The sequence below is a fragment of the Dendrobates tinctorius genome, unplaced genomic scaffold (assembly GCF_039654945.1).
Source record: "Dendrobates tinctorius isolate UK_male_01 unplaced genomic scaffold, ASM3965494v1 ptg000254l, whole genome shotgun sequence".
NCBI classification, from domain to species: domain Eukaryota; kingdom Metazoa; phylum Chordata; class Amphibia; order Anura; family Dendrobatidae; genus Dendrobates; species Dendrobates tinctorius.
In genome coordinates, this window is record NW_027361921.1 from 682287 (window position 1) to 706211 (window position 23925).

The following is a 23925-nucleotide window of genomic DNA, read 5'->3' on the forward strand; positions in this document are numbered from 1 at the left end:
TTCCCATGAATAAAGGTAATGTTAATCAATAGATCTTGGAATAATTTCCACAATTGGATGTGTGTAAATAAAAATGTTCCTGTGCTGAGAGAATCTTTTATAAATGTACCACTGCTGTGTAATCGCTGTGTCTGATCAATACTGCAGCTCCTAGGCAGGAGAAGATGGAAGTGTACAGACATTACAGCCCAGCATCCCAAATAACTATTGATTTGAGGTAAAACATTTTTTAAAAACAGGCAGGGAAAGGCTTTAACTCGTATAAAGAATCCGCTGTGATCCCATGCTGTCCTGTCTGTATACTCTCTTTTGCGTCCTCCCCTGCCCAGGAGATCTGGCATGTGCCGACCATGTTCCTGCACATTGAGACACAGCCATTACACAGTACACAGCATGAGCACATTTATAAGATTATCTCAGCACAGGAACATTTTTATTTAAAGTGCACCCGTCAACAGGATTGTGCGGAGTAAACTACTGACAGTGTCAGGTTGGTGCCACTATACTGATTAAAATGATACCTGGTGAAGAAATCCATATTGTGGCTGTTTCAAAATAAAGATTAGTTTGAATTAAAGATATGCTTATACTCCGTGATGGCCTGTGTCAGGGCTTTATTTGGTGCTCTGCTTACATATTCGTCTGTGTGGCTTATGACATGTCACTGATCCCTCACTGACCTGCCCCCTAGTTTTCATACTGTGTTTCTTATTGTTTGTTTAAAAAAAAACAACAAAAAACTACATTAATCATGGCAGCACCTGCGCTGTTGCGTGATCTGATCTAAAATATCCATATATTCATTTTATTTAGTGATAGAAAAAATTTCTTCCTCAAAATGGCGCCAGCCGCACCTGCGCAGTAGCATAATTCGGAACATGATGGATGCTATTGTGCAGGCTCCACCACTGGTGCCATTATGCTAGTGGAAAAAAAAATGGGACTCCACCAAGGTGGCACCGTCGGCGCCTATGCAGTAGCCTTTATTGTATCGCCAACTGTGCACAATCCAGCTGACAAGTTCACTTTAACCCCTTTCCTACATTAGACATACTATTCCGTCCATGTGACCTGAGACCTAAGTCCCAAGGACGGAATAGTACGTCTAACGCGATCAGCGGCGCTCACGGGGGAGCGCCGCTGATCGCGGCTGGGTGTCAGCTGACACCCGGCACTATGTGTCAGGGGCGGTCACAGACCCCCCCCCCCCCCCCCGGCACATTAACCCCCGGCACATATATATATATATATATATATATATATATATATATATATATATATATATATATATATATATATAATAAAAATCAATGTGTGTGTGTATCACCAACCAATCACGAAGCATCTTTCATTTCACCAGAGCAGTTCAAAAGAAGCTAAGCTGTGATTGGTTGCTATGACCAACAGTTTTCTTGCAACCAATCACTAAGCATCTCTCATTTCACCAGAGCTGGTTAAAAGTAGCTGAGCTTTGGTTGCTATGCACAAGTTTTCCCACTTGACAGTACCTCAGCAGACACTGACATGGTGGGAGAAATCTAGCATCCCCAGGAACATAAGCTCCAGCCATCGTCTGTCCCCCAGAAAGGAGCAGTGAATATATGACAGAAATGAATCCCCCCCCCTCCCGTGTGGTATCATTAAGTGACACACATGAATGTAGGAAAGTGCACATATTAAATGTCATGTGGATTTAATATTTTCTCAGACACTTTTATGTATTATTGTTGTGTTGCTGTGCTCTGATGCTGTGAGTTTTTTTTAAAGTGCTACTTTCCCCATAATTCACCTGAATATACCCATATAACACGTAATGCTTTTCCCATAACAACCCATTAAATATGGTACTATACTGCATACAGATGCTGTGCATCCATGAGCAACTCAGCCGGACAAATTACAAGTTCACTGTTCATGAAAATGTGTGTGACGGTTTCTCTACTGTACTAATGTATAAAGGTTTGTGCCTGTCCATTGGTGAAAAGCATGACTGTGATATTTATGGTGGCAGAATAGTGAGAATATTAGCCTGATCAGTAGAAAACCTGGAATCTTAGTGAACCATGTTTCTGTGCAATTTCACAATTCTACTTTTACTGGCTCTGACGGGATGATGTGGGATATTAGGGGTAGTAGTCCGGTGGCTCTGGCTGACGGGATGATGTGGGATATTAGGAGTAGTAGTCAGGTAGCTCTGGCTGACGGGATGATGTGGGATATTATAGTGAATGTAGCTATGCGGAGTGGGTGGGGCTATACACTCAGCTTTATATATGGTTGCCATGGCGACGCTGATATCATACTGGGTTGCAAAGGTGACAGTTATGTCATAATGGGTTTGCCATGGCGAAGATGTCATAAATGGTATATGGGCACGGAACTATAGGATGGAGGACGTGTGATGGGTATATGGGCACGGGACTGTGGGATGGAGGATATGTATGATCGGTATATGGGCATGAGACTATGGGAAGGAGGATGTGTGATGGGTATATGGGCACTGGACTATAGAATGGCGGATATGCATGATGGGTATATGGGCACTGGACTGTGGAATGGCAGATATGTATGATGGGAATATGGGCACTGGACTATGGGACTGAGGATAATTATAATTTGTTATAACTAACCACAGGTACTATGCCCGGGCAACAGCGGGCTCTTCAGCTAGTTTTTTATATAAAATTGCTTTCATTGCATAAAAGAGCCAAAACATAAAAAAAGACATAAATGAGGTATCGCTGTAACTACTGACCCGAAGAATAAAACCGCCTTATCCATTTTACCGCATGTGGAACGGTGTAAACGCACCCTCCAAAAGAAATTCATGAAATGCTGGTTTTTGTTGATTCTGCTTCCCAAAAATCGGCATAAAAAGCGATCAAAAAATGTCATGTGCCCGAAAATGGTACGAATAAAATCGTCAACGCGTCGCGCAAAAAAAGACCTCACATTACTCGGTGGGTCAAAATATGGAAAAATTATAGCTCTCAAAGTGTGGTGATGCAAAAACTATTTTTACAATAAAAAGCGTCTTTTAGCCTGTGACAGCTGCCAAACATAAAAACCCGCCACAAATAGTAAATCAAACCCCCCCGTTTATCACCCCCTTAGGTATGGAAAAATAATAACATAAAAAAAAGTATTGATTTCCATTTTCCCGTTAGGGTTAGGGCAGAGATCAGGGTTAGGGGTATGTTGGAGTTAGAATTGGGGGGTTTCCACTGTTTGGGCACATCAGGTGCTCTCCAAACTAAACATGGCGTCTGATCTCAATTCCAGCCAATTCTGAGTTGAAAAAGTCAAATGGTGCTCCTTCCCTTCCAAGCTCTGCCATGCGCCCAAACAGTGGTTTACCCCCACATGTGGGGTATCAGCCTACTCAGGACAAATTGTAAAACAACTTTTGGGGTCCAATTTCTCCTGATACCCTTGGGAAAATAAAAAATTGGGGGCAAAAATATTTTTGTGGGAAAAAATGTTTTTTTTATGGCTCTACGTTAAACTTCTGTGAAGCACTTGGGGGTAAAAAGTGCTCACCACTAGAGTTGAGCGACTGGTCGGATTGGGTTTTGAGAAACCCGAATGATGCAAAATTTGAGTAGCATGAAACTGGTCCGACTAGGGCAAAAATAAAGTTGGAGTGTCGTCCGAAACCCGACCCCAATGCAAGTCAGTCGGAAATAAAGGTTGGCATTGAGTGGATGACATTCATCCACTCAATGCCGACTTTTATTCCCCATTGAATTGCATTGGAGTTGGGTTTTGGACGAAACTCCAACTTTTTTTTGCCCTAGTCGGACCAGTTTCATCTGACTCAAATCTTGTTTCATTCGGGTTTCAGGAAACCCGATCCGACCAAAGTCGCTCAACTCTACTCACCACACTCCTAGATAAGTTACTTGGGGGGTCTAGTTGCCAAAATGGGGGTCACTTGTGGGTGTTCCAACAGATTAGGCACATAAGAGGCTCTCCAAACGCAACATGACACCCGCAGACCATTCCATCAAAGTCTGCATTCCAAAACTTCACTACTTCCCTTCCGAGCCCTGACGTGTGCCCATACAGTAGTTTTCTCCCACATATGGGATATCCGTGTACTCGGGACAAATTGGACAACAACCTTTGGGGTCCAATTTCTCCTCTTACCCTTGGGAAAATAAAAATATTGGGGACTAAATGATTGTGGAAAAAATGATTTTTTTTATTTTCACGCCCAGGTGTGGCACATCAGGAGCTCTCCAAACGTGACATGGCATCCAATCTCAATTCCAGCCATAAAAGTCAAAAGGTGCTGTTTCCCTTCCGAGCTCTGCCATGCGCCCAAATAGTGGTTTACCCCCACATGTGGGGTATCGGCGTACTCCAGACAAATTGCACAATAAATTTTGGGGTCTTGTTACCCTTGGGGAAAATAAAAATTGGGGGTGAAAAGATCATTTTTGTGGAAAATTTTTTTACGGCTGTACGTTATAAACTTCTGTGAAGCCCTTGGGGGTTCAAAGTGCTCACCACATACCTAGATAAGTTCCTCGGGAGGTCTAGTTTGGAAAATGGGGTCACTTGTGGGGGTTTCCACTGTTTAGGCACATCAGGAGCTCTCCAAACGTGACATGGCATCCGATCTGAATTCCAACCAATTTTGCAGTGAAAAAGTCAAACGGCGCTCCTTCCCTTCTAAGCTCTGCCATGCGCCGAACAGTGGTTCCCCCCCACATATCAGGTATCAGTATACTCAGGACAAATTGCACAATAACTTTTGCAGTCTAATTTCTCCTGTTACCCTTGGTATAATAAAGAAATTGAACCTGAAGTAATTTTTTTTTGTGAAAAAAAAAAAAAAAAAAAGTTACCGTAAATGTTTAAATTTTTTTTTTTTTTTTTTTTTTTTTTTTACATGCAAAAAATTCCTGTGACGCACCTGATGGGTTAAGAAACTTCTTGAATCTGGTTTTGAGTACCTTAAGGGGTGCAGTTTTTAGAATGGTGTCACTTTTGGGTATATATCCCATATAGACCCCTCAAAGTCACTTCAAATGTGATGTGGTCCCTAAAGAGAAAATGGTGTTGTAAAAATGAGAAACCGCTGGTCAAATTTTAACCCTTATAACTTCCTAACAAAAAAAGAAATTTTGGTTCCCAAATTGTGCTGATGTAAAGTAAACATGTGGGAAATGTTACTTAAGTTTTTTGAGTGCCATATCTGTGATTTAAGAGCATAAAAATTCAAATTTAAAAAATTGTGACATTTTCAACATTTTTGCCAAATTTCTTTTTTTTTTTTTCCACAAATAAACGCAAGTTATATGAATGAATTTTTACCACTATCATGAAGTACAATATGTTACAAGAAAACAGTGTCAGAATCACTGGGATCCATGGAAGCGTTCCAGAGTTATTACCTCATAAAGGGACAGTGGTCAGAATTGTAAAAATTGGCCCGGGCATTAACATGCAAACCACCCTTGGGAGTTCAGGGGTTAAACACATCCATTTGTGGAAATTACTATTATTTCAAGATGTATTAATCAAAATTAACTTTGTTTTTGGAAAAACCCAGGTAGCCGTATGATGCAGGTTTCCAATATGTCAGTAATGTTTTCCAAAATAACACACAGCACTAAAACATATAAACCAAATTTGTGATACTATTTGATCCCCAAAAGAGGAAGAAATCTGAGATGTTTAAAATATTCAAAGTATGTTGAGAATAAATCTAAAGCCATATATTTTTTGATTATGTAAAGCAAGGAGTACCTCTAATTGAGGGACATCAAAAAGTCTTTATATAACAACAATAGTATAGACCAATTGACAAAGCCTTTAGGAGGTGCAGGGTAATATAATGCTAGTGCATATAGAGCACGTACAGTATTCTTCCCATTATGCTCTTTGATGGCCAGGGTCTTAACATTGGATCATTATTCTAACAGTGCGATTTCCCCAAATAAAAATGTCTATTTAACCCCTTATCGACCGCCGATACGCCTTTTAACGGCGGTAGTTAACAGTTTTCTGACTCTTCCTGCTGGCTGTAAATCCCAAGCGTTCTATCAGCTTCTTAGATAATTGTGTAACTTGTACTCACACAACCAGGCGTCCTCAGTTTTAACTCTACTGGCAATGCAACTGTAGAAAGACCAGGAGGAACGATCCTGTTTTCTTCCAAAATCTTGTATTAGTTTACAATGAACAGTAGGTAAAAAGGAGTTATCTTTACAGGAGAGTACACATGCCTCTTTGAGTCATGGCTGTTGTAGGCTAAACTGAAGACAGGAGGAGCAACCTAATACAGAGCTCAACTGCAAGAGGGACATAGGGACAATTTTGTCAGTCTATTTCTACCTAGCAACAACAGGGAATTTTCATAAGTCCTTGTGCGAGATAAGGAGACGACTCTGTCCCTAAACGTCATGAAACCTGCAATGAGAGGAGAGAAAAAAAACAATGCAACATAATCCAGAAATCAAGTCCATACTTATAGTAAAACTTAGTCGTTGATTGAAAAATGAGTCCAGTAGAAAACCCCTTCTAAGGATTGGGGAAGCCGCAATATGCCAACTCTTCCACCAACCCAACAGTAGAAGTTCCAGTCCACAAGGGGAAGTTTAAAGTTCAGTTGGACACTAATAGTCCTGGGTCCCAGCACAGCAGTAGCATGCAAAGGTTTGCTCCCCACCGTGGCAGAGCCCAGCGACAAAGTTACGTTCATGTGACTCCTGTTCGAAGGAGCCAGCATTCTGAAGCACTTGGAGAGGTTCCTGCAGCTGTAGTCTTTGTAGATGCGTCGTAAGAGACGTAGACTTGTCTCTTGATGACGGTTGAATGAATCTTTAAAGAACTACAGTGCAGGACTTGGAGTTGCTGTAAGGCCTTTAGGGACTTCTTCCCCATCTCCCACCTTTGCTGTCTCTGAAATGGTAACATAGTGTTCCTGTTGATGCCCTGAGTAGTGAGCTGTCTCAGTGATGCCCTTCCGTGAACTGCGATGGGTGTTTTGAACCCAAGAGGACCGTGGATGCTGTTTTGGACAGGCTATGCTCCTCGTTCAATGGAAGATCATCACAGGGTGATGCTTGGGAAGTGAATGAGTCTTGTTCGACATCCAGCAGTATGCTGAGGCTGCATTGCGTGGGACAAAAGCTAGCGCCATCGGTAAGAGTTAGGCTGTTGAGTTAGGGGCTCTCACTCTGAGCACTGAAGTCTAGCACGGCTTCGGCTTGACCAGGCTTGTGATGGAGATAGGCGTCAAAGGTTGGCAACTTAGCAGTTACTTGCTGCGGATCCCTAGGCAACTCGGTCTTTGCTGGAAGAGAAGGTGAGGGAGCTACCCAGCTGTTGTAGTCAGTGAGTTTGATTCTCATGATCTTAATGATCACCTTGTCTTCCTCTGTAGGTGGTGAGTTCTTGTCCTTTGTTGTAGGACCGAGTGCTGTTCCTTCGAGGTTGTAGTTTCGAGGATAAAGCCGACTTGAATTGTCAGATGGTTGTTGTTGACACTTGGGCTATGTGCACACTTTGCGGATTCTGCTGCCGATCTGCAGCGTTTTTGGCTCTGCGGAACCGCAGCAGATTTAGCTGCGTTGTACAGTACCATTGTTTTCAATGGTAAAATGAAAAACGCTGTGCACATGCTGCAGATTTTTCTGCGTGGATTTGCTGTGGGTTCAATTTTTTGAGCGGAATCCGCAGCGGTTTCACACCTTCTCCATTTTAGAGGTATGAAACCGCAGGGCTAAACCGCAGGCTAATCCGCAGGTATTTTGACCTGCGAATTTACCTGCTGATTTTTCCAAATCCGCGCAGAAAAATCTGCAGCACCTTTCACTACGTGTGCACATAGCCTTAATGTCGTTTGACTTCTTCATCCGGTAGTGACGTGGTTCTGGCAGGAGGGACAAGTCATGGTGATCTGACGTGATAAGGGTTTTGTAAGATGAGATGTTGCTTGGATCCTGTGTCTGGTCGATACAGACATTGCCGATGACAACCCAGCCTAGCTCGAGGCACTGGGCATATACGGTTCATTGAGCAGTCCGTTGATTTGTTGACGCATCTTGTGCAGTCGTATAATGTCTCTGCCGATGAGAATTAGGATGTCTGCCTTGTCGTCCAGGGGTGGTATCTCTTTGGCTTTCATTCTGAGATGAGGATGCTGAAGAGCAATTTCTGGCGTTGGGATTTCTTTCCTGTTGCATGGAATTTGGTTACACTCAACAAGCGTGGGTAGTGGTATCTCCATGGCGTCCTTCTCAAGAGAACATATGAGGCCACCGGCTATTCTTCCAGAGGTTTTTATAACGCAGCTGCTGGTGCCCAAAGTGTAAGGATAGACACCTCCTTTTAAGTCAAACAAGTCGAAGAGTTCTGACCTGGCCAGTGATTTGTTGCTCTGGTCATCAAGATTAACGTACACCTTGACTGTCTTCTCTGGATGACCCTTGGGATACACCCTTGCCAGGCAAATCTTTGCACAGAACTTGTCTTGAAGACCTTCTCCGCAGACTTCGGTGCATGAGGAAGATATCGCAACTTGGCTTGTCGCTTGGTCTGAACTCTCCCTGCCATGGCTTGTGGTGGGAGAAGGTGTAGATGCAGAGCCAGGCTGTGATGGATGGAGCGCTTGTACGTGGTCTTCGCTGTCGCACTCTAGACACTTGATGGTGATGACACAGTCCTTTGCAAGATGTTCGGTAGAGGCGCAGCACCTGAAGCATACTCCAAACTTCAAGAGCTCCTTTCGTTCTTGAAGGGGTTTCTTCCTGATACTGATGCACTTCTTCAGGGGATGTGGCAATTTGTGAATTGGACACTGACTGTTCGGATTTTTCACCTTCTCATCTTTGTCTGGCACCGATGTCGGTGTAGGCAGAACTTCTGTCCTTTTTTGCAGACACCGGACCGCTGTAGTTACTGTTGTGAGAGCACGAACTCTTGTACTTAGGGGGATGATGCAGAGCTGCTGGGTTCTTCATAGCAGAAGCTGGGGTCGGTTTTGCACTCTGCAATCTCTGATGAAGTCACAGAAGAAGGAAAATGGAGGAAGCGGCTTTATTGGCTCTTTTTGTATTTTGACCCAATAGTGGTCCACTTCTCTCGTATATTGTATGGCAGCTTAGAAACTATTGGGTTAACACCCTGAGAGGTATCCAGGTAGCTGAGACCAGGTAGGTGCGAGTCTGCCTTGGCTAACTGGAGATCTAGGAGCAGGTCGCTGAGCTCTAGGAGCAGGTCGCTGAGCTCTAGGAGCAGGTCGCTGAGCTCTAGGAGCAGGTCGCTGAGCTCTAGGAGCAGGTCGCTGAGCTCTAGGAATTTTGAACTGTCCTTACCGGATATTTTGGGGAAATCCTGTAGACACAAACAGTGCATTCTCTATGGCTTCATGACTTCCAAAGCTACGTACTAGTCTCTCCCATGCAGCCACGAGACCAGCTGCTGGATTGCTGATGTGGACGGATCTGAGCCTCTTGACCCGCTCTGTGGATTGAGGTCCGAGCCACCTGATTAGCAGATCCAGCTCTTCAGCAGCAGTGATGCCAAGGTCACTAATTGCAGCTTTAAAGGAACATTTCCAACCTCTGTAATTCTCAGGCTGGTCGTCGAACCTTGTGATACCGGTGTTGGTGAGTTCTCGGCGTATCATGTACCTCGCAAAATCGGACATGTCTGTTCTTTCAGTCTTTGGGGAAGCATTTGCTGGCTGAGTGATGCTGTTACCATGGGTCGTAGCTTCTTGGTTCAAGAACATGGGAAGATACGGAGTGGCGAAGGCATTTAGACCAGCAACCAATTTGTGGCATATGATCTCCGTTGTATGCAGGGCTGGAACCACACAGTTGTCAGGAGCTTAGTGCCTTGTCGGCATGTTAGGTTGCATGTAGACATTGGCGTATGGCGTTTGCTGAGGTGTAGGGTCAGGCCGTGTATTGACGCATGGAGGAGGTTCGGGTTTGAATGTTTGTGGTACATTGGACTGACCTTGAAAGCTGGGAGCTGCAGGCGGATCAACGTCCTGATGCTCTAGAGAGAGGTCGATGCTGATGAGAATGTTGATGGTCAAGGGTTCATTGGTTTGGCTCAGCATGTAATTTCTTGTGCGTTTAAGTGGGTCTTCCGTGTCAAGTTCGTACGAATTGAGGCTGCCTCCTTGTCTCCCACCTAGAGCCTGCTCGAAGACCTTTAGCTTTGCCACGGCTGCTGCATGTTCGTATTCCTTCTGCAGGGCTTCCATTTTCGCCTTCTCGCGTACAGATTCCGTTTCCATCTCTGCTTTCTTGCGTGCAGATTCCGTTTCCCTCTGCCTTCTTTTGGGTGAAAAATGGCTTTCGTAGATTCTGGTTCGGCACTCGCTCTTATGAATTGCTCACTGAGGGTTGAGTACCTAGATGAGCCTAACTTGACTGAGTGCTTTGAGCTCCTAGCGGACCTGGATCTGTGCGATGCAGCTTCTGACATTTGTGCGTTTTTTTTTTTTCTCCTTCTGTATTGTCAACAATGTCATGCACAGAGCAGTCCCGTTCGGCATTGAGCTGTTGGAAGTCCTGGATTTCCTTTAGAGACGTTTGCGTATTTAATTTCAGCAAAGTAGAGATGTATTTGTTACAAGTGTCTTTATAAGACTGGTATGCAGAATACAATTGTTCAAGGGCTCCGTCTGGTGGTAACCCGTGAGAGCTGGGCACAGTCAAGACAGTAGCTTGGTCTAGTACTCTTTTCCATAGGGAATTTGTGTGGTGTAGCAATTCACCTTTGGTGGATTCTAGGTTCTCTTTGACCTTCCATGTAGGATTGGTTGATCTTTTGGATATTTCACTGTGAACTGTGAGAAGTTCTGTTTCCATTTCTTGCTGCTGCAGGTCTGGCAGTGAAAAGGGTTCTTTTACCCTGGGACATGGTGGAAGAAGTGCAAAGCTGTTCTGCTCCTGGTTGTCAAGGAGACCATAACAAAGTTGCCACAAGCTGAGCTGAGAGCAAGAAACAAGTCTATGTAAACTGCAGCTTCTCAATAGCTATAGATGGATCCTTTCTCTCGATTACAGGCTGTGAACTGTTCTTAGTAACAGGTTAAATCTTTCACTGCAGTTTTCTGAAGTGAAGAGCACAGAATGTCTGCAGTCATGTAAGCTGCTGTTGTGGCTTTACATTAGCCTTACAAACAATCCTCTATTTGGATTAGAGCTGTATACTATTCCTGGTCACAGCTACTCCTTTTTACTATTCTGACTCTTCCTGCTGGCTGTAAATCCCAAGCGTTCTATCAGCTTCTTAGATAATTGTGTAACTTGTACTCACACCACCAGGCGTCCTCAGTAGTTTTAACTCCACTGGCAATGCAACTGTAGAAAGACCAGGAGGAACAATGCTCTTTTCTTCCAAAATCTTAGTTTACAATGAACAGTAAGTAAAAAGGAGAAATCTTTACATGAGAGTACACATACGTCTTGACTAATGGCTGCTGTAGGCTAAACTGAAGACAGGAGGAGCAACCTAATACAGAGCTCAACTGCAAGAGGGACATAGGGACAATTTTCTCACAGTCTAATTCTACCTAGCAACAACAGGGAATTTTGCTGATTGGAGGAAAAACTAAACACAGAGAAATATACATTACAGGTTGTTCCCGTTCGTGGGACACAACAAAGGGTACTTAACGGCCCTGTGGAAAGTATATAGCACCCCCCCAGAGTCAGATTTTCTCTAGGGTCTCGGCTGACAGGGGTAGCTGAGACCCCAGAGAACGTGATTGGGGTCGTTATTAACTGTATAACGGCGATCGCAATTTTACATTAACTTTCTCTCTCCTCTGATGTGATCGCACATCAGAGAAGAAAGAAATAGGGTCCCCAATCTCCCCCCCCCCCCCCCCCCACCGGTACCTCCAAGTGGTCTTTGGACCCTCCTGCCTCCTTCGGTGGGCGCCGCCATCCTGGTCCAGGAAGAAAATGGCGGGCGCTGGCCGAATTGGCCAGCAGATTCCATTAATTCATTCAATGTACATTTTGATCACTGAGATATAGTTTCACAGTGATCAAAATAAAAAAGTGGTAAATAACCACCCCCTTTATCACCCCCTTAGTTAGGGAAATAGAATGAAATAATATTTTTATTTTTCGGTTAGGGCTGGAAATAAGGTTGGGATTAGGGTTAGGGGTGTGTTGGGGTTAGGGTTGGAGCTAGAATTAAGGGGTTTCCACTATTTAGGTATATCAGCGGGTCTCGAAATGCAACATGGCACCACCATTGATTCCAGCCAATTTTGCGTTCTAAAAGTCAAATGGTGCTCCCTCCCTTCCGAGCCCAGACATGTTCCCAAACAGTGGTTTACCCCTACATATCCGTCATCAGCGTACTTGGGACAAATTGCACGCCAACTTTGGGGGTCTAATTTCTCCTGTTACCCTTGGGAAAATAAAAAAAAATTGGGGGGTAAAAAAATCACTTTTGTGGAAAAAAAACCCCATTTATTTTCACGGCTCTACGTGAAGCACTTGGGGTTTCAAAGTGCTCACCACACATCTAGATAAGTTCCTTGGGGGGTCTAGTTTCCAAAATGGGGTCACTTGTGGGGGGTTTCTACTGTTTAGGCACATCAGGGGCTCTGCAAACGCAACATGATGCCCGCAGAACATTCCATCAAAGTCTGCATTCCAAAATGCTGCTCCTTCCCTTCCGAGCTCTCCCATGCTCCCACACAGTGGTTCCCCCCCACATATGGGGTATCGGTGTACTCAGGAGAAATTGGACCACTAAAGAAGTTGTGCAGTTTGACCTGTTAGCCTTGTGAAAATAAAAAATAGTGGGCTAAAAAATCATTTTTTGAGGAAGAAAAATATTTTTTTTTTTTTTTTTTTTTTTCTTCACTGCTGTACGTTATAAACTTCTGTGAAGAACTTGGGGGTTCAAAGTGATCACCACACATCTAGATAGCTCCTTGGGGGGTCTAGTTTCCAAAATGGGGTCACTTGTTGGGGGTTTTCCACTGTTAAGGCACATCAGGGGCTCTCCAAGTGCAACATGGTGTCCGATCTCAATTCCAGCCAATTCTGCGTTGGAAAAAGTCAAACGACGCTCCTTCCCTTGCGAGCTCTGCCGTGCGCCCAAAAAGTGGTTTACCCCCACATATGGGATATCTGCGTTTTCAGGAGAAATTGCACAAATTTGGTTCTGAAGTAAAGTTAAATGTTAACTTTTTCCTTCCACATTGCTTCAATTCCTGTGATGCATGTAAAAGGGTTAATAAACTTCTTGAATGTGGTTTTGAGCACCTTGAGGGGTGCAGTTTTTAAAATGGTATCACTATTGGGTGTTTTCTGTCATGTACACCCCTCAAAATGACTTTAAATATGATGTTGGTCCCTAATAAAAAAAAAAAAAAAAAAAAAAAATTTTGTAAATTTTGTTGTAAAAATGAGAAATCGCTGCTAAGCTTTTAACCCTTAACTTCCTAACAAAAATTTTGTTTCCAAAATTATGCTGATGTAAAATAGACATGTGGGAAATGTTATTTATTAAGAAATTTGCCTGACATATCGATCTGATTTAAGGGCATAAAAATTTAAAGTTTGAAAATTGAAAAATTTTCAAAATCGCCATATTAACATTTTTTTATAAACACAAGTCGTATAGAAGAAATTTTACCACTAACGTGAAGTAAAATGTCATGAAAAAACTTTCTCGGAACTATAGGGATCCGTTAAAGCGTTCAAGAGTTATAACCTCATAAAGTGACAGTGGTCAGAATAGTAAAAATTGGCCTGGTCATTAAGCTGCAAAATGGCTGTCACTAAGGGGTTAAAGGTGAATGGTATGCTTGCCTATGGTCGGGATTTGAATTTTGTTTATTTTTTAACCATCTCCTAGATCTCTTCTTTTCTGGATCACATAAACCAAATTTCTGTGACGCTATGTTTCTAATATAGTCACCTTTATTTCACTTTCATAATGTTCCTGTCACTTAATTTATGTGTGATAGCTTCTACCATGCACTTGTCACTTCAATAACATAGTTTTAGGGTTAACAATACTTGTACGTATGTTCTCCTGTTCTAGGAGCCATGTTATTATGCATGATATCTTTATACTTAAACCAGAATTCCCCTGATTCTGTTTGCCCTTACATCCGCCCACTTCCAATATGGTTATCCAGTGTGTGCGCATACCTGCTGGGGCTGTGTTCTCGTAGCATCACTTGCGGCATCCCGATGTGACGTGGCTCTGTCTGTGACGTCACTGGGGATTTCCCTTGGACCCGCATCACCGCAAGTGATGCCGTGGGTGTAGCAACTTCTTGGAGCTGCACACATGTGCTGCATATGGCGCTGATTGCATGTCACCTGGTAGGGACACACAGTCATAGCCCCCTGATGCCCACTCAAAATTCATGTCGGGGCTGCACTGGACATCATGCCAACAGGCACTAGTATGGGTAAGCTGGCCTTTGATCACTCTAATTCTGGACCTAATTCTGTGCTATGCCTTTTTACAGAATTTACTAAGAAATTGATGTTACTTTCTCATAGCTTTAGGTCATGTTAGGTTCACATATATGGGTTTGCTGCCTTTACATAACCTCTTTATATGGCATTAGTGTTGCACTTTGTATGCACTAAACACTTTAGGTATAAACCCAAATCATGATGATCTGGTGATCTATCTGCCCAGACCTTCTCTAGCTCAAAACATTAAATTGGATAAAAGCAAAGAAAAATAGAGCGTGTGCCATAAAAAAATACATTTTATTGAGTATTATAGATTAAAAGACAAATTAACTTAACTAATAACAGTGGCTGCAATACCGAATATAATGGATGCGAAACACTACATATTATACAACTTGGTGTTACCTAGAATAAATCGCGCCTCCTGAAAAAGTGACCACACGAAACGTGCGTTGGGGCGGCGGGAGCACCTTCACTACAACTGAGATACCAATGTAAGCGTTGTATATGCGGCATGTGTGTAGGGCAGCACGGTGGCTCAGTGGTTAGCACTGCAGCCTTGCAGCGCTGGGGTCCTGGGTTCGAATCCCACCAAGGACAACATCTGCAAGGAGTTTGTATGTTCTCCCCGTGTTTGCGTGGGTTTCCTCCGGGTACTCCGGTTTCCTCCCACACTCCAAAGACATACTGATAGGGAATTCAGATTGTGAGCCCCATCGGGGACAGTGATGAAAAATGTGTGCGAACTGTAAAGCGCTGCGGAATATGTTAGCGCTATATAAAAATAAAGATTATTAATTATTTATTTATTTAGTGCCTGAATGGTGTGTATGCTGTATGTGTCTGGTGTATATACGGCATGTGTCCTGTACCTGACTGGTCTGTATGCTGCATGTGTCTGGTGTGTGGCTGGTGTATATGTGGCATGTCTAGTGCTTGACTGGTGTGTATGCTGTATGTGTCTGGTGTATATGTGGCATGTGTCCAGTGCCTGACTGTGTATGCTGCATGTGTCTGGTGTGTGGCTGGTGTATATGCGGCATGTATGCAGTGCCTGACTGGTGTGTATGCGTCATGTAGCTAGTGTATATACTGGGCATATATATCTACACATACAGGTGCGTCTCACAAAATTAGTAAATGCACTCAATACTTGGTTGGAGCTTCCTTGGCATCAGTTACTGCATCAGTGTGGCGTGGCATGGAGGCGATCAGCCTGTGACACTGCTGAGGTGTTATGGAAGCCCAGGTTGCTTTGATAGCAGCCTTCAGCTCGTCTGCATTGTTGTCTGGTGTCTCATCTTCCTCTTGACAATACACCACAGATTCTCTATGGGGGTAGGGTCAGGGGTGAGTTTGCTGGCCAAGCAAGAACAGTGATACTGTTGTTTTTAAATCAGGTACTTGGTACTATTGGCAGTGTGAACAGGTGCCAAGTCCTGCTGGAGAATGAAATTTCCATAGTAGCCCTGACCAAGTACTGAGTGCATTTACTGAGTATACATTTCAGGAGGTCAACATTTTTGGATTTAAAAATCATTTTTCAAGCTTGTATTATAAAGTATTCTAATTTCCTGAGATAATGACTTTTAGGGTTTGGGTTTTCATTGGCTGTAAGCCATAATCATCAGCATTAGCAGAAATAAACACTTGAAATAGATCACTCTGTAATGACTCTATGTAACGAGTTTCACTTTTTGTATTGAAGAACTGACATAAATTAACTTTCTGATGTTCTTATTTTGTGAGAAGCACCTGTAGATTATAATATACAGAAGTTTGCACTTCAGTGAAAAATGATGGTGTTCCTGCTCAATGGAGCCTTTCTTAAAGGGAATCTGTCACCCCATTTTAGCCCTATAAACTGCAGTCACCGCCATCAAGGGCTTATCTACAGCGTTCTGTAATGCTGTAGATAAGCCCCTGATGAAACCTGAAAGATAAGAAAAACATGTTTGATTTATACTCACTGGTGGGCGGATGCAGTGGGTGTCGCGGTCTGGTGCCTCTCATCGTCATACAATGATGTCCTCCTCCTTGCTGCTCCTGCGCAGGCGTACTTTATCTGCCCTGTTGAGGGCATCGTATGAAGATGGGAGGCACCGGACGGGACGACGACACGGAAGGGACTGAACGTCGGGGTGAGTATAATCTAACACCTTTTTTTTTCTTATCTTTCAGGTTACATCGGGGGCTTATCCTACAGCATTACAGAATACTGTAGATAAGCCCCTGATAGCGGTGCCGGCAGCAGATTGGCAAAAAATAGAGTGACAGACTCCCTTTAAAGGTTTAGTCTACTACTAGGACAACTCCTTCTTTATCAAAATGTTTGGCGCTGATAATATAGTAAACCCTATACCCGCCTCTCCTGCTGGCGCAGTTTCCACGGTGTCTTCACTCGCTCTCGTGCGGGGTTATGACTAGTGTTGAGCGATACCTTCCGATATCTGGAAGGATCAGATTGGATCGGACCGATACCCCAAAAATATCGTGTATCGCCGATACTGGAAACCCATGCAAGTCAATGGGGCACAAATATCGGAATGAAAATAAACCCTTTCTTTCCTTGCACATCCTGTTTGGGAGGGGGGAAGAGTGTGGGCGGTGCGTGAGTGGAGACTGTGCGTGTGGGGCTGCCGGAGGTGTGTGTGTGTGTGTGTGTGTGTGGGCATCATCCGATGGGACTACAAGTCCCATCGGGGTATGCCTGCTACAATGACAGTGATTGACACATTAGCCAATGATGGGACAGTAGTAGTCCCATCATCCGGCTAATGTGTTGAATGTAAAAAAAACAAAACAAAAACATACATACATACTACATACATACATACTACATACATGCATACTACATGCATGCTACATGCATGCTACATGCATGCTACATGCATGCTACATGCATGCTACATGCATGCTACATGCATGCTACATGCATGCTACATGCATGCTACATACATACTGCATACATACAACATATATACTACATTCATACAACATACATAATACATACATACTACATAATACATACATACTACATAATACATACATACTACATTCATACAACATACATACAACATATATACTACATATATACTACATTCTTACAACATACATACATTCATACAACATACATACTTCATATATACTACATTCATACAACATACATACTACATATACTAAATTCATACAACATATATACTACATTCATACAACATTCATACAACATACATACTACATATATACTACATTCATACAACATACATACATACTTCATATATACTACATTCATACAACATACATACATACTTCATATATACTACATTCTTACAACATACATACTACATTCATACAACATACATACAGTTGTGGCCAAAAGTATTGACACCCCTGCAATTCTGTCAGATAATACTCAGTTTCTTCCTGAAAATGATTGCAAACACAAATTCTTTGATATTATCTTCATTTAATTTGTCTTAAATGAAAAAAATACCAAAAAGAATTGTCCTAAAGCCAAATTGGATATAATTCCACACCAAACATAAAAAAGAGGGTGGACAAAAGTATTGGCACTGTTCGAGAAATCATGTGATGCTTCTCTAATTTGTGTAATTAACAGCACCTGTAGCTTACCTGTGGCACCTAACAGGTGTTGGCAATAACTAAATCACACTTGCAGCCAGTTGACATGGATTAAAGTTGACTCAACCTCTGTCCTGTGTCCTTGTGTGTACCACATTGAGCATGGAGAAAAGAAAAAAGACCAGAGAACTGTCTGAGGACTTGAGAAACCAAATTGTGAGGAAGCATGAGCAATTTAAAGGCTACAAGTCCATCTCCAAAGACCTGAATGTTCCTGTGTCTACCGTGCGCAGTGTCATCAAGAAGTTTAAAGCCCATGGCACTGTGGCTAACCTCCCTAGATGTGGACGGAAAAGAAAAATTGACAAGAGATTTCAATGCAAGATTGTGAGGATGTTGGCTAAAGAACCTCGACTAACATCCAAACAAGTTCAAGCTGCCCTGCAGTCCGAGGGTACAACAGTGTCAACCCGTACTATCCGACGGCGTCTGAATGAAAAGGGACTGTATGGTAGGAGACCCAGGAAGACCCCACTTCTTACCCCGAGACATAAAAAGCCAGGCTGGAGTTTGCCAAAACTTACCTGAAAAAGCCTAAAACGTTTTGGAAGAATGTTCTCTGGTCAGATGAGACAAAAGTAGAGCTTTTTGGGCAAAGGCATCAACATAGAATTTACAGGAGAAAAAAGAGGCATTCAAAGAAAAGAACACGGTCCCTACAGTCAAACATGGCGGAGGTTCCCTGATGTTTTGGGGTTGCTTTGCTGCCTCTGGCACTGGACTGCTTGACCGTGTGCATGGCATTATGAAGTCTGAAGACTACCAACAAATTTTGCAGCATAATGTAGGGCCCAGTGTGAGAAAGCTGGGTCTCCCTCAGAGGTCATGGGTCTTCCAGCAGGACAATGACCCAAAACACACTTCAAAAAGCACTAGAAAATGGTTTGAGCGAAAGCACTGGAGACTTCTAAGGTGGCCAGCAATGAGTCCAGACCTGAATCCCATAGAACACCTGTGGAGAGATCTAAAAATGGCAGTTTGGAGAAGGCACCCTTCAAATATCAGGGACCTGGAGCAGTTTGCCAAAGAAGAATGGTCTAAAATTCCAGCAGAGCATTGTAAGAAACTCATTGATGGTTACCGGAAGCGGTTGGTCGCAGTTATTTTGGCTAAAGGTTGTGCAACCAAGTATTAGGCTGAGGGTGCCAATACTTTTGTCTGGCCCATTTTTGGAGTTTTGTGTGAAATGATCAATGTTTTGCTTTTTGCTTCATTCTCTCTTGTGTTTTTTCATTTAAGACAAATTAAATGAAGATGATAATACCAAAGAATTTGTGTTTGCAATCATTTTCTGGAAGAAACTGAGTATTATCTGACAGAATTGCAGGGGTGTCAATACTTTTGGCCACAATTGTACATACTACATGCATACTACATACATACTACATATATACTACATTCATACAACATACATATATACTACATTCATACAACATACATATATGCTACATTCATACAACATACATATATACTACATTCATACAACATGCATACATACTACATACATAAAATACATATATACTACATTCATACAACATACATACATAGTACATACTACATACAAACTACATACATAAAACATGCTACATACATACTACATACATACTACACATTCATACAATACATATAGACATACAGTACATATAACATAGCGTACATACTCCCCATCACTTGTCACTTTGATCCCCGAAGCCAGTGTCATCTGTAAAAAAAATTAAAATAACAAACAACCAATATACTCCCTGATCCGCAGAAATCCACGAGTGTCCCACGACAATCTCCCGTGGAGAACAGCAGCATCAGCTGATGCGACCGCTCTCTAGGGGCTCCAGGAATACAATGACGGGAGGTAGGTATCCTTCCGCACTGTATTCCTCCGCCACTGTAAAAAAAAAATAGTCCCTAGTCTCACTTTTGGCATTGCTGTGTGAGAGAGTTCCCACGCAGCTTTTGCCATAAAGTGAGACCAGTGATACTATAGTAACCTCTCAGTGATGCACTGCAGGAGATCGTCGTGGGACACTAGTGGATTTCTGCGGATCAGTGAGTATATCGGTTGTTTGTTATTTTAATATTTTTTACAGTGAGATGACACTGGCTTCGGGGATCAAAGTGACAAGTGATGGTGAGTATGTACTCTGTTATATGTGCTGTATGTCTATATGAATGTATTGTATGTAGTATGTATGTAGCATGTTGTATGAATGTAGTGTATATGTAGTATGTATGTTGTATGAATGTAGTGTCGTAGCTGTTTTTGTTCTGACCAAGCGTCAGATCTTTCCAGATCACCAGTGAGGCCGGATTGAGAGGTTTTGTCGCCGTTCTGATGACAAGCGCTTGGAGACAAAGGACTCAACACACACGGGTCGTGGTCAAATCACTTTATCTGACGTAATGAAATATAAGACATGTTTTTATACCATTTACAGCAATATGTGACTCAATATGTGGAGCTCATTTGGCCCCCACCATCACCTCAGGGTCGTATCTTGTTTACAATATAGCCAGAACATGATGTTGAGAATAAATATGATAACAAGTATAGTTTCCTTGAAGACAGAGACTACTAGTCTACATAAGAATAATTCTAGCAATAATAAGGCAAAAGGCAATTGAAGTCTTAAAGGCATTTAAACGGATATAAAAGCAAACCATTAACTCTTCTATATCAGTAGTATGTATGAATGTAGTATGTATGTAGTATGCATGTTGTATGAATGTAGTATATATGAAGTATTTATGTTGTATGTATGTAGTATGTATATATTTTTTTTTTACATTCAACACATTAGCCGGATGATGGGACTACTACTGTCCTATTATTGGCTAATGTGTCAATCACTGTCATTGTAGCAGGCATAGCCCGATGGGACTTGTAGTCCCATTGGACGATGCCGGCAGGCCCGCACAGACCGCGCATCATGTTGACATCATTTCAGCAGCCAATCACAGCCACGCCATTAGTTAACATGGCTAACACAACTGGCTCATTGCATTATGAGGACTTCAGATTCTGGTATTCGATATTGTAAAAATATCGGAACTCTGTATCGGAACTCCGATACAGCGAATATCGTCCGATACCCCATATTTGCAGTATCGGCATGCTCAACACTAGTTATAACATGACTCCTGGCGCCCAATCAGCGCTGTAGTTACTGTCAACGCCTATGTACGGATTAAGCATGAAGAGTAAGTCCGGGCTGCAGCTGATCCCTGACTTCATATTCAGTTCACACGAAGGTGGAGACCGTGACGCCAATGCTGATTGTGCGCCAGGGGGGTCACGGGTCACAACAGCACGGGAGTCCTGGGTATAGCTGACACCGTGGGAAATTATTTATAGGGGTCCTGCGAGGAGTATGAGAAGTTGTCCAAGTAGTGGACAACTTCTTTAAGCTTGAAGCATAGCATATGGGTGAATTAAGAATCCTCTTGTTTTCACAGATTTCCTGAGGTGCTGCTGCTTTTTTAATCTTACACCATGTTGTGCTGTACTGTTACTTTTGTATTTGTATCTGGAGTATTTTCATCATAAAAGGAGAGGGGCACAGACACGTGTTTTGCACAGGGACTCCAAGCTGTCAGTGATCACAGTAGAAGATTTGCTGTAACTTTTTTTCGCAAGAAATCCTCAGCTATCTGCAGCAAATTCACGTGTTCATAGGAAGATTTTGCTGTAGATTTATTGTGGATGTTACATAGATAATGTTGTAAAGGGTGTAATTCTGTGTCCATAGCGGTAGTTTGTATTCGTCACCACGTGATTTAGCATGGTGACAGTTAAAACCAATAAAATGTGTGGCAGAATGTAGTAAGGCACTTCACCCCTGACCACATGTACAGGAGTTTGCCTTAAGGGGATAAACAACTACTAAAAAACTAACCTTTTTAGGCTAAAATAAAACTGCCAAAAAGACCTCAAGGTGTCGTGCTCTTGTTGTTTTTTTTTTTTTTTTTTTTCTTAGCTTTCTTATTGATTTCTTTTGTAAAATATGGAGCAGATTCATAATGGAAGTCGCCTAAAGAATGCTCTGCTCTCCCCTTTTAATTGTTTGGTGTTATGAAAACCTGAACCAATTAAAAAACTTCTCTATAGACTGACTGTTTGAACAACAAAGTTCATTTTTCAAAGCTAATTAAGATAAATGGTCTTTCAAGTGTTTTTCTAGGCGATTTTTCAGATGTTCTTTGGCGCTGACCAAAACGCGCTTTTTTTTTTTTAAACTTTAAAAATATATTTTCGCCGACATGCTGTAATTGTAATGTGGCTAATCAATTCAGATTTCTGAAACCCTCCCCAAGCCTAAGAATACAGTAGTGTTGCTGACTAAAGTGACAAGCATTATAGCAGCATAATGTAGGGACAGAGACCTTGATTCCAGCGATGTTTCACTTACTGGACTGCTTGATAATCTCTTGCTGATAAAACTGTGATTTTGATCACTAGAGGACTAGTAAACCTCCTGCCAGGTGGTAGTCCTCCATATTCGTGAGCCCTGTATAATGTGTACATAGAAGGCTGCCAGTCAGTGGTGCAGGTGAAGTTATACAGAGCTCCGCATTCAGAGAATTGGTAGATCTACAGCACAAGTTATTTTATCAAAACTGCAGACTTCACTTAGTGCAGTAAGTGATATATCTCTCAAATCATGGTCTCTGCCCCTACATCACGCTTCTCTTAGATGGGATAGTAAATACATGGTGACAAATTCCCTTTTAATTTTTGTATTCAATTCCAAGTTTTCCCTGCACAGCAGAGCTCCTAGTCACCGTGCTCTACAGTGAAAGGCATTATAGCACTCATTCATGTGTGGCTTGAGCAAGCAATATGCCAGCATTTTATAAGATGACATTCACCCTTTAACAAAAACATTTTTTGTACTCTTGTGTTATTTATTACAGTAAATGTTTTTGTTTTGAATAATTTCCGCTATCTAATTCAGCTTATTTTTACTTTTAGGCAATTTTGTCTCGAACTTAATGGGCTTGCAGTCAAGCTTCAGGTATCTATAATTTTTTTATTTTTTTATTTTTTTTTGCAGGCTCCGCAACACAAATGTTTTAATTTATCATCTCTATGCCTTTTTGTGTATTAATTGAAATGGATTATTTATTTTTATTATTTTTTTTTAGCCTTCTGAGACCGGCTGATATTTACTGTTGCTAGTTGGTGCTTCATTCTGCAGTTGCGTATATGATCTCTCATCAGTGCAGTTACTCTAACACACAGCTGTGCTACTCATGCAAGTAGCATTATCACAAATAACTGACCATGTCAAGTTTAATCCTCGGATGCTGCAGTTTATGGTATCCTTGGGATTCAAATTGGTTCAAGATGAGCCCAATTGCATGGCTTTATGGCCTGCTTTTCAGTGTAAGGCCTGTTTCACACTTCCGTTTTTTCAAATCCGTCAAAATCCGTTGGTTTCCGTAAAAAAACGGATCCGCCATTTTTTTGCAGGATCCGTTTTTTTTGTCCCATAGACTTCCATTAGTAGTTACCGCGGATCCGTCAAAAAAACGGATCCGTTTTTTTAAAAACGGATCCGTTTGAATCAGTTTCCGTCAAAAAAACGGAAACTGATCCGTTTGGTGGACACAAAAACGGAAGTGTGAAACAGGCCTAAGTTGCCAGACCAAAATACTTAGCATATTCATTAAAAATAATTTCAATTTCAAATTGAATCTGTCAGTAGGATCAACTATCCTAAGCCGTTTGTATGGCCATGGCGGTCATAGGACGTAGAATAAAATGATCCCAAGTTTGGACACACGAGGTTCAGTGGGTATTCTTGTCCTTTGGCCTAGCTGTCTTTAGGAAGACCGCATGGACCAAGGC

The 23925-nt window shown here is 42.2% G+C and overlaps 1 protein-coding gene across 1 annotated transcript in view; it reads left to right on the top strand.

The window, feature by feature from the left end:
* MOB4 (MOB family member 4, phocein) overlaps window positions 1–23925 on the top strand; it is a 189075-nt gene that overhangs the window by 80505 nt on the left and 84645 nt on the right. The window contains exon 4 of the mRNA XM_073558087.1: window positions 23047–23089. Coding sequence (XP_073414188.1) covers window positions 23047–23089 — 43 coding nt within the window. The remainder of the gene's footprint in view (window positions 1–23046; window positions 23090–23925) is intronic.